The sequence below is a fragment of the Tripterygium wilfordii genome, chromosome 11, assembly GCF_013401445.1.
Source record: "Tripterygium wilfordii isolate XIE 37 chromosome 11, ASM1340144v1, whole genome shotgun sequence".
NCBI classification, from domain to species: domain Eukaryota; kingdom Viridiplantae; phylum Streptophyta; class Magnoliopsida; order Celastrales; family Celastraceae; genus Tripterygium; species Tripterygium wilfordii.
Window position 1 is genome coordinate 2539511 of NC_052242.1, and position 12352 is coordinate 2551862.

General features: G+C 36.8%; 1 protein-coding gene across 1 annotated transcript; it reads right to left on the reverse strand.

Annotated features, from left to right (window-relative positions):
* Nucleotides 1–2710: 2710 nt before the first annotated feature.
* Nucleotides 2711–4527, reverse strand: LOC120008627 (purine permease 3-like). Its single transcript, XM_038859010.1, has 2 exons — nucleotides 3780–4527; nucleotides 2711–3646 (listed from the first exon to the last, which is right to left on the reverse strand). The coding sequence occupies exons 1-2, from the start codon at nucleotides 4458–4460 to the stop codon at nucleotides 3278–3280; spliced, it is 1050 nt and encodes a 349-aa protein (XP_038714938.1). The 5' UTR covers nucleotides 4461–4527; the 3' UTR covers nucleotides 2711–3277.
* Nucleotides 4528–12352: the final 7825 nt, after the last annotated feature.

A 12352-nucleotide genomic window follows, 5' to 3' on the forward strand; every position in this document is an offset into this window, starting at 1 on the left:
TTGAATGGCAGTTGGAGTAGTGTACGTGAGAAGTAGAACAATTGTATATGAAATTATGATTAACAAGTCAACAGTCAACAGTCAACAGTCAACACTACTATCTGAATGCTTGGTTTATGTTTATTCAATCAACTGGGTCATGTTGAATGGATAATACTATAAACATAATCATTCCAGAAGAAAAGGGAAGGAGAATTGTTGCTTAGTATATAGATTATTAGAATATTAAAGTTCTATTTTAATTAATTTAATAGTTTTCCTCTATTATTATATTTATGGTAACAGACTTTTACTTTAACTGCAGCTTTTCTTTTACTGTTTCTTTTCCTTTTATTTGGTATTATGTGACCCAACCCTATTTGTTCTAAATTCTTTTATTTTTAAGCAATAGTATAGATTTATTCCCTCAAATTCAATACAATTTTTTTTTTACATGGAATCCGCAACAACTACTTTTAAGGTGTGTAATGAATAATTTATAAGATTCGTAATATCTAGCAAACAACGCGTCTCAATGAACTACTTTTAAGGTGTGAAAAATCCATATACAAATTGATAAGAGTTTAGGGTTTAGGGATCACACTCACATCCTTTAAAGCCCCTCAATGCAACTTGGACGCATTAATCATTGTATAGTAATATCATTTAGGAGTGGCTGAGTTGATTAGACCAAAGGTTGACTCACTAAATATTAACACACGATTATCTTGTTAGTATTTTTCAAGTCAAGAATTTGATGAATACAATTTTTTTAAAAAAACCATTCAAACACCTAATAATATTATTAAAGAATAATTTTATACGGATCCTTAATGTATAGCATTGCGATAAATGTGTCTAAGCACGTTCATTGTAGAGTGGATGATGGAAATAATGCATATCAGAGTCGTCTAGGTGTTCGAAGAATGAGCAAGTAAGCGATAGTGACTTGAATATTTGACAAGTTCCGCAGCAGAAATGTCATAAATGGGGGAGGTAAAGGTTGTCATTTTCTCACAATTTATACTTTAAAAATACATAAACAACAAATACTATCTTACATTGAAAGTTTGCGTGTGAATTCATGGTTGCTATAGATAGCTGTAAGATTTTTTTATATTTAACGTTGCAAGTCAGTGTCTTAATTTGCACGTTCACTGCTTAGTTGGGGCCGGCAACAAGGCTTCAGTCTACTAAGTGTTAGACGAAATTACCAATAATAATCATCCCAAAAGTATCCTAATAATGTATGATACTCGTTCATTGAGTGTGATTTGACATACATTGTTGGGATGATTTTGAGATGATTATTATTGTGAACTTTATCATTTTTTAAAATTGGGTGGTAATATTGGATGAATTGTCCTTTTGACTTGGTCAATGTTGTTAATGTCTTTTTTACTTATGGTCTGTAATGTCTTTCACTTATGTCTTGACTCTTGGTTTGCTAAATTAGGTCAAGCATGTATATATCCAAGAAACTTGAGGAGGTAAGTTGATTTCCATTGAGTGAACAATATGATAGGGATCATAGAAGTTGGTATTTCGATTTTCTAAGTTGTTGAGTTATATACATAAGATTTTATGTGTATCATGTAAGATATATGATGCTCACAAATTCACTTGGATCTTGTACGTCCAATTAAACAATAACTGAGATAATTGAGATACTAACTACTAGGATCTTTATCATTTTCGTTAATGAAATACAGTCAAGAAGTTGTTTCCTATGTGATTTACTAATGCTGAGTTATTTAGCCAATGGGTAAGGTTGTCATTTTCTCATACTGTATACTTTCCATAGACATACACAACTACTACTTTACAGCAGTGGGATTTGTTTTCTGTACAATCAGAGCTTGCTAATCATCCATAAACGTGTGGCATGCCACATATGAAAGCTAACATGACTAATTCAAAAATATTTGATAAAAAACTGGGCTCTCACACAGATATCAAAAAGGAATTTTTTTTTTCAAATGTCCACTTTTCTCTCACATGATTCGAAAATTCAAAACATTTTATCTCTCAAAATTCATGTTAGATTTCAAAAAAAATTACATATTCGAAATCAGCATGTAAAACTGTTTCCAATAATACCCATTGTCGATATGTTTTACCTGATCATTCTTAGTTACACTATTTTATGAGATAAGTGTAATAAGATCTGGAACACTACAAACAATGTAATAACAAACAATTATATTGTTTAAGCTTTTTATTACATTGTTTGTTGGTTTTTGGTACACATGACTTGGCTGAAGCAAGAGTATGTTCAAGCTATTGCAACCTATACCAAGTGAAATTTTCTTGTTCGATGTTTCTCTTTGGCCTGAAAATTTTCTCAATTTTTTTTTCCACTTTTGTAGCCCCGTCTTGTTCTTGGAATCATTGAGAAATTTTATTATTTTATTAGATTATTTTTGATCAATGCATATCTTAAGTACATTGTTTCAACCTCTCATGATATATTTACATTGTTTCACTTCTTATTACATTGTTTAAACCTTTTATTACATTGTTTGCCGATTTTTGGTACACATTACTTGGCTGAAAGCATTAGTATGTTAAAACTACTATAACCTACCAAGTGAAATTTTCTTGTTGGATGTTTCTCTTTGACCCGAAAATTTTCTCAATCTTTTTTGTTTTCACTTTTGTAGCTCTATCTTGTTGTTGGAATCATTGAGAAATTCTATTATTTTATTAAATTATTTTTTACCATTCGACCTTAATTATATTGTTTCAACATCTTATTGCATTGATTTACATCTTATTACATTATTTAAGCTTTTATTACATTATTTGCTTCAACTATCAGAAACACAACAACAAATGTACGAGAGAGACTGAATAAGGTCTTGTTTAGGTTCCTGCTACAGGTTCCCTTGTTCGACAGACTGGGACAAACTCATGAGGAGGGCTGGAGCTAAAATCTCTCATAAATAGCCCAGATCTGAGCCCACCATACCGAATCTACTCAAATGTAGTTGTCATGGGCCAAACAATGGAGAAATCGAACAATGGTGTTTCTGCAACGAAAAGAGTGGGGAGAGAGAGAGAGACTGGAGGAGAGAGAGAGAGAGAGAGAAAAGCTGTGCAGAGGGAGTGATGGAGAGGATAGAGATAGAGGGAGGGAGAGGGGTAGAGAGAATAAAGAGATAGATTGGAGAGAGAAATACAATTCTAATAAAATTAAGACTTCTAAAATTGACATGCTGGAGAGCTGATGTTGCTTGCCACATCAGTTATGGACAATTATGTATGAAAATTTAATGGAAGTTAACCATTTTCGTTTTCAAACATTTACACCAGTGGGAGTTGAAGGATTGGCTGCGGGTAGAGACAACTCTCTCTGTGAGTCAGTATGGTTATTGTTCTGGTTTTGTTTAATCTCACCATAAAAGTATGAAACAAAGCCCCAAAGAGAGAGTGCAAGGGAAACTCCCTTTTTGGCTTGAAATTTCTCGTCGAAGAAAATGACTGCTAGGATCTCTGTCACTGGTAGAGTAACTGCTATTATGATAGCAGACAGCAGAGAGGATGCACCAAAGATAACTCCTATTGATCCCAAGAACGATATCTGGAATATGATCGCCATTGACACCAAAACCACATAATACTTGGCTTTCCCAAGGTCAAAGTCTCCAGCTTCTCTGGGAATCACCTGAAATTCAAATTCACAAAGAAAGTCAATAACCCATTTCGTTCTTCCTGATTAATATCACTCTATCAACCATGTCAGCCAGGTCAAAACATTTTTCCTTTTCTTTTTTGGAATTGAAGAGACGAATTATTACCTGGAAATCATTGTTAATGAGCATCCCAACAGTGCACAAAACAGTCGCAAACAAACCCATGACCATCTGAAACTCCACCGCAACAGTGTAACTCATTTCCTGCTTAGCTTTCTTGTAACTCAACTCGACCAATGGTAACATAAACCCACACAAACCCGTAGCCAATAATGTTAACAAAAATCCCAACATGTATTCTCTCTTCGACACGCCTTCCGGCCGATCACTGCTGGAACCCATAGCCAAAGCAGCCGCTCCAACCGTCAACAAAACGATACTATTAATCGAATACGCCGTAAATTTCTGTTTCACCAACAGAAAAGCAAACCCAGCTGTGAAAACCAACTGGGTTGCAACTATAAGAGAAGACGTTGACACTGGTAGACGCGCACTCCCATACGAGTATAGATAGTTGTCAAGGCCCGCTAGGAGGCCTATGGCCGCGGCGGAGATGAATAAGCGAGGTTTAATAAGGAAAAGCCCGGTGGAGAACTGGGTTTTGCGGCGCTGAAAGAAGGTTATGATGAGTGGAAACAAAGTAAGAAGGAAACCAACTGTTTGAAGAAAGGTTGTGAGCCAGAGACGGTTGCCGCCATGGATGAAGTAGAGACGGAGTAATAGAGGACCTGAACTGTATCCTACTGATAATAGGATGCAGTTTAGAATTAGTAATGCCTTCTTCATGGTTTTTTTGGTTGTCAGATTGTTTCTTCTCTATCTGTTTGTGTAATGTTGCCTGTGAATTTGTTTGTGGCATGAACGCCAACAGTTATACAGAGTGAGGATAAGGTTGTGATTTTCTTTAAACCTAATCGTCAACTTCTTTTAGTTTTGATCCCATGGGAGTAGCTGATCATATTGAGTACCCTTATCTACCATTCAAATTCATATCATTGTTAATCCTCATTTCTTTTAGTTATCATCTCTGAAAATTTTTCATGTGGGTCTCTCTGTTATGATGTATGAGCTGGTTGTGTGCTATTTTGGATTAGTGTGAGAAGTAGGACTACTGTATCAACAAGTCAACACTATCCGAATGCGTGTTTCATGTGTTTTTCAATTTGGTCATGCATGTTGAATGGATTATAATATAAATGATGGAGTGTGGGATGCGAATTAAGAGAAATATTCACGATTGTAACACAGTTGCTACTAGTTCATCCACCAAGAACTGAACGAAAAGTAGTGTTATAAAAAATTATCTTATCATTCAACAAAAACTTCATCTCTAGTGAGAATTTACAACCTTAAACTAAAATGAAACCCTAAGAAAACTCTAATTAGATTAAAAGAAATAAAAACAAAACTCCATTTTCAGTAGTTTACTAATGTTTTTAGGTTCTAATTGTTCATCTAATTTTGCTATGACGTACTAAGATGAACCCGATTAGTGTCTAATTCCCTAATGTTCAACTATTTTGTACTTAGATTAACCTGATTAGTGTCTAATTCCCTATCGTTCAGCTCTCTGTTTGTATGGCAGCAACCTCAGTAGTTTGTAGTTTTTTTAATCGAATTGAATGTATCAACATTCACCAATTATCAATCTATATGTGTTATTTTACTTTGTGGGCCAGCTCTCTGTTTGTGGGCCAGCTGGCTAGTTTTGAGCCCAAAAAGGTATAATCGAATCCTTTGATCTTGGAAAATGGGCCTAAATAGTCATCATAGACCTAGGATCACATTATTGGGCTCTAGCAAGGGCCTTGAAGTTTAGGCCTTTTACCATTATGGGCTGCCCAAGCAGCCTCAAGAAGTAAGAACTGTGACTGTGAGTCAAGATATACGCCCAAGTCCCAAAAGGAATAGATTTGATTTCATAATAACTTTCCGAGTTGACCGGTGAATCAAACTCTCTGAGTCAGCAGCACGAGTCTCCTAACAGAAGAATCTTAACCGAAACAAGTCTAAGGAGGGAAACCAACAGCAGCTTATCCTCAACTGCCAAACACAACCGCACTCACTCATCCTCTCTTTTCTCTCATCTCTCTAAATGGAACAAGTCCGTAACCCCCAAATCCTGTTTGGAAACTGAAATTGAGAATTTCGGATTCTCTGAGAAGGAAATCGGATCCCAAGGCCTCAGAAAACAGGTTCTAAGGAAAGGAATTTCATGGAAAACTCCATCTTAGATGCTTTCAAGAGAATTCATGAAAACCTGGATAAACCTGAGTGCTCTAACATCAAACAACTAGAAGCAGGAATTGCTAATGATGAGGAATCTAATAGTGCCCCTGAAATTACCAATAGATATTCTCTTTTGGAGGATTTAGAGGGTGAGGAAGGAGAGATTGGTAAAACTGAGTATGATAAAATTGACCAAGAGGTAGTTGGTCAGCAGAAGGTTATCTCTGATCAAAGTCCTTCTCAAATGGGAAATGTGGTTGTGAGGAAGGAATCAGAGGGTAGAGGGGTGGAACAAATGTATGGCACTGACAACCAGGTCTATAATCTTGAGGTCACTACCCTACAAAAGTCCAAAACTGATCAAAGTCCTTCTCAAATGGGAAATGTGGTTGTGAGGGAGGAATCAGAGGGTAGAGGGGTGGGTTTTATGTATGACACTGAGAACCAGGTATATAATCTAGAGGTCACTACCCTACAAAAGTCCAAATTAGATGATAATCTGACCTCCAAAATTCAGGAATCAACTGTCCAGGTAGATCACGGCTTGATTCCCCTTATAATTTGTGATGACTCTACCCTTGCTGTTCATAGTAGTGCCACAATGAGGGACAAATTAGTTTATGCTGAAGGTAATTTAAATTAATGAACTGTACAAAATGTATAAGGAACCAGCCAAGCTCAATAAAGATAAGTCTGGAATTGATCTTGAAGTAGTCCTTTTTGAGGAGAACCAAAATAGTAATCATATACCAAAAAAACAGAGCTCTAAAAAGAACAAGTCTCCAAAACAAAATCAAAAGAAAAATTCATCTAACAGTAAGAACAATAGGGTGCTGCAATCAGCACTGACCAAACAAAACTCTAAAGATGATGTTTAATTGTCTTGTGTGGAATATAAGGGGAGTTGGTAACTCCCCTTCTTTAAGGAGGCTCAAGTCTCTTTGTTTTTTAAACAAAATTCAGATTGTCTCTATTCTTGAGCCTATGATTCCAGAAGAGAGACTAAAAGTTATTGCTAAACGCCTTAAAATGAATAATTATGCTAGTAACATTAGTGGCAAAATTTGGATTTGTTGGAAGGATTACATTCCTCTTAGAATTTTTTCCAACCATGACCAAATCCTGACTTTGGAATTTGATCCTAATTGGGGTTCCATTTTAATTTCCGCTGTTTATGCTAAATGTAGCAGAGTGGAGAGACTTCCTCTATGGAATGAGATCCAAACCATTTCTAGTTTAAGGAGACCTTGGTGTGTGGGAGGGGACTTTAATGTTGTCCTCTCTAGCTTGGAAAAGAGAGGGTTAACTGATATAAACAGGGGTTCCTCTAATGATTTCTTCCACTGTATGCAAAATTCCAACCTTTTTGACTTAGGGTTTTCTGGTTCTAGCTTCAACTGGACTAATAGGAGATGTTGGGCAAGATTAGACAGAATGTGTGTCAATAGTGAATGGCAAAACAAATTTGCCTCCACGTTGGTCTCTCATTTACCTAGGTCTAATTCAGATCATTCTCTTCTTTTAGTTAAAATTGTGGGCCAACATCATAATGGCCCTAACCCTTTCAGATTCTTAAATGTTTGGTCTTCCCATAAAGATTTTAATAGTGTTGTTAAGGCTAGTTGGGATTTGTCTATTCATGGTCAGCCTATTCAAAGATTGTGTGCTAAATTAAAAAGGCTTAAAAACGACCTCAAAAATTGGAATAAAATAAGTTTTGGCAATATTTTTCAAGAGTGATTGATGCTGAAAAGGATTTAGCTTCTTCCCAATCTCTTTTTGACTCAAACCCCTCAGATGCTCATAAATTGGAGCTTCAAACTAAGTCTGCTAACCTTACATCTGTTTTACTTCAAGAAGAGGCTTATTGGAAGCAAAAGGCTAGAGTTAAATGGTGTAAAGAAGGGGATGCTAATACTAAGTTTTTTCATGCATCTGTCAAGGCTCAAAAACAAAAACTTTTTATTGACCAATTAAAAAATGATCATGGCCAGTGGGTTTCAGGAGAAGAATTAGGAAAAAATTTAGCCACCTTCTTTCAAGGCCAACTCTCCCAAAATGAGGTCCCAGATAGAGTCATCATAGAAGATTTTATCTCCCACATCCCTCAGATTGTTACCCAAGGTGACAATATTCTGCTGGATAATCTTCCAGACCATAATGAAGTTAAAAATGTTGTTTTTTCTATTGTTGCAGATAGTTGCCCAGGCCCTGATGGTTTTAATGGCCATTTTTTTAAGTCTTGTTGGAATATAATAGAATCTGACCTAGTGGAAGCTTGTAAAACGTTTTGGAATGGTCAAAACCTCCCTAAGTCTTGCACCAGTACCCTTATTGTTCTAATTCCCAAAGTTTCCAACCCTACCAAATTCTCTGATTGAGGACCTATAAGCTTATGCAACCTTGTGAATAAAATTATCTCTAAAATCATGGCTATTAGACTAGGTAGGATCCTCCCCAACATTATGTCTAGCAATCAAAGTGCCTTTGTAAAAGGCAGAGACATTTCAGATAATGTTTTATTGGCTCAAGAATTACTTGCTCATATAAATAAGAAAGTCAGAGACAACAGTGTTCTCATCAAGTTAGATATGGCCAAAGCATATGATAGAGTTTCTTGGCCTTTCCTAACTCAAATGTTGAGAAAATTTGGTTTTAGTAAGGGTTGTATAGACTTAGTTTGGAATCTGATTTCAAATAATTGGTTGTCAATCCTTTTCAATGGCAATTCTTTAGGTTACTTTAAATCAGGAAGAGGTTTGAGGCAAGGAGACCCTTTGTCCCCTGCCTTATTCATCATCATGGCTGAGTCCCTCTCAAGGAATCTCAACAAATTGTATTTGCTCAACCCTGCCTTTTCTTATCAAACAAGAAGGAGGATGGATATTATTTCTCATTTGGCATATGTTGATGATATCCTTATTTTTTCCAATGGTTCTAGGAAAGCTTTAGAAGGCCTATTGAAGGTGCTTTCTAGGTATGAACATTGTTATGGTCAGCTAATCAATAAAGATAAAAGTTGTATAATTTTTCCAAAAAAATTGCTTACTTCTAGGACTTCAAGGCTGATTGAGCTCACTGGCTTTAATAAAAAAAAGTTGTCTATCACTTATCTGGGCTGCCCTCTGTCTATTGAGAGGAAGAGGGTTTTTTTTTTTTTTTTTTTTTTTTGATAAACCACGATATATTAAAACAAAATAAAGAGAAAACAAAAGGACATCTCAGGTGATGGCCTAAACAGAGGAAAAGGGACAGTCCCCAAAACCAGAATCCAAAATACAAGATAAAAGAAAAAAATATGACAAAAAAAAAAAAAAAAAAAAAAAAAAAAAAAAAAAAAAAAAGGTGAAGATGACTCGGTACATGAGTATACATATAGACTTATTAGTTTGCCCTCCTTTTTTGCATATGAGATATAAAAGTCTGCAAATGATGAATGATGACCAGCACAGCTGGTCACTATCCTTTGAGATATCTTCTTCATACGTATATCTCGGTCCATGAGATTTCAAAACCTCCTGAGACACAATCTCCACTTTCCAAGAGTGCTGTTAATCCCATCAATTTCATCCTTTGTCCCATAGGGGCACACACACAGACAGAAGAAAACATACACCAGCAGCTCACAGGAGACCTTAACCACATCAAGAGAGCACACACACAGAAGAAGAAAAACACACACACCCAAGGGGAAGAAAACATAGGTCTTCAGCCCCAAACCCCGCTGCTCACAAGAGACTTTTAAAACCACAAACAAAAACACACCCACACAGAAGAAAAGACACACCCACCCAAGAGGGCGAAAACAGAAGGTCTTCAACCCAAAACCCAGACTTTAACCTCAACAAGATAGTGTACTCACAAAAGAAGAAAACACGCACACACAAGGGGAAGAAGACATAAGGACTTCAACCCCAATCCCAATTGCTCACAGGAGACTTTTAACCACAACAAAAATACACACACAGTATATACCCCACCCCACCCCAACAGTGTTTACACACACACCCAGTATATACTCACTCAAGATAATCGCCGCACAAATACCACTTCACATCACTTCCCCCAACCCCCTGAAAACACACACACACCAGTGTTTGCCCACACTTACTAAAAAAAAAAAAAAAAAAAAAAAAAAAAACGCACTTTTGCCCCCACACAGATAAACACACCATAGTCCACATTGATATTGATCGTTTCACCCAATACTTCAGAACCACGATATAAAATCATAGTTCCTTCTTACAGCTTCCTTTGCCAAGATATCAGCCATACCATTTTGTTCCCTCACAATTTGCTTCACAGACAGATTGGGGATTTGCTCTTTGGCATTTTGTATTGCGTTACCAATTTGCTCTAGTCTCCAGGGCATCATACCACTATCCACAGTCCACTTGAAACCATTTGCTGAATCTGTTTCCAATGTAATGCAAATCTGTGACAAATTTCCTGAGGATATTGTGATCTCTAGTGCCTTTTTGATTGCTTTTATTTCAGCCTCATTTGATTCACAAATGCCAATAGGACAGGAGAAAAGGCATATTATTGTGCCATCATTTGATCTAAGAACTCCACCTATTCCAGCAGGACCAGGCTTTCCTAATGCAGAACCATCCACATTCCATTTCAAATGACCACTTAAGGGAGGCAGCCAATGTAGTTCTTCCCTGCGGTTCCTCTTTAGGGCATCAGAACATGATTTTAAGGTAGATGCGCATTGTAACATTTGTGAACTTGTGTAAGGAAATTTTGGCACCAAAATTGTTAACCAATGGTGCAATCTAACAAAGATAATCAAATACACATTATTCCACTCCACTGATTTGCCCCTGAAGATAGTTTCATTTCTTTCCCTCCATATCGACCAAACAATGACAAAGAACAACATTGTCCATAATTTCTCCTGGAGGCCTCCCCTTACTAGCCCTTTCCATTGTTGGAAGAATGCACTGATATCACCATTGGGGCACCAATCTAGTCCCCACCAAGACACAAACTGATACCACACTGACTTTGGCCCAACACACTGAAGGAATACATGATTTACTGATTCTGGTTCTGTTGAACAGAAAGGGCAAATATTATCAGCTGGTTGGATGATTCTCAAGTGAGTCAGTTTGTCTCTTGTATTTATCTTCTTTTGTAGCAATGTCCAGACAAAGAATTCTACTTTTGGTGGGCAGTAACCATTCCATATATCTTGATAGCACACTGAACCATCTGTGGGAGAGGCATCTTCTTGCAATTTATAATAGAGTGATTTAACTGAGAAGATTCCTCTTGAGTCATAACTCCAGATTACCCTATCCGCTTTTCTGGGACATAAGATGCAAGGAGCAAGTTGTGATCTCAACTCTGTTACTAGTGTCTCCTCCCAAATGAACAATCTTCTTCTCCATTGAAAGGACCAAAACCATGTGTAGTTTTCTAAATATCCCATTGTCCATACTGTTTCAGATTGTTGTAAGGATAAGTTAAACAACCTCGGATATTTCTCTTTTAAGGTTACATCTCCTACCCATTTATCGAGCCAAAATCTTATTTTCCTGCCATTTCCTAAGGAAAACTTAAGCCCTGCATTCACAATTCTACCCATCTGTGACTCGGTATCTGACATGCATTTATGAACATTCCTCCACAGAGGGGATGAGGCTGAGATTGGGAAAGGTATTAGTCCATGATCTCTGTGATGGTATTTTTCCTGAATGACTTTCTTCCATAGAGCATTTTCCTCAGTTAAAAACCTCCACAACCATTTGCATAATAGTGCTTGATTTTTTATTAGGATATCACCAATTCCAAGACCTCCCAATTTTTTGGCTTTGATTACCTGCTGCCAGCTTACATTGTGAATTTTCCTTTTTTCATCAGAGTCACCCCACAAAAAATTCCTTTGCATCTGTTCAATTTTCCTGGCAATCGATGAAGGCATTCTGAAGAGGGACATGAAGTATATGGGTAAGTTTGACAAAGCAGATTTGATGAGCGTGAGTCTTCCCCCAACTGAAAGTTGCCTACCTTTCCAGCTTGCTAGTCTGTCCTGAAATTTCTCTAATACTGGTTTCCAAGTCTTTGCTAAATTAAAGTTTGCACCCAGTGGCATTCCAAGATATTTAACAGGTAAGGATTCATACTTGCAGTAATATCTGACTGCTAGTGATTCTGCCCATACCTTATTCACGCCAATACCCACTAGAGAGCTTTTATGAAAGTTTATCTTCAAACCTGACATTACTTCATAGCATCTTAAAATTCTCTTTGCCACCTGAATATATTTCTCTTTCGCCTGAAGAAAGATGAGGGTATCATCAGCATATTGTAGATGTGAAATTCTGAGCCCATTCTTCCTCACAGCAATCCCTTTTATCAAGCCAGACATTTCTGCTTTTTCCAACAACTGATGTAGTCCTTCAGCTGCTAAATTGAACAGAAATGGAGAGAGGGGGTCC

What these genes read in the sequence shown, in the direction of transcription:
- LOC120008627 (XM_038859010.1), bottom strand. Translation starts at nt 4,460, where the DNA reads ATGAAGAAGGCATTACTAATTCTAAACTGCATCCTATTATCAGTAGGA. An exon ending in TCATTAACAATGATTTCCAG is followed by an intron (nt 3,647 to 3,779) that starts GTAATAATTCGT and finishes TTTGAATTTCAG; the next exon opens with GTGATTCCCAGAGAAGCTGG.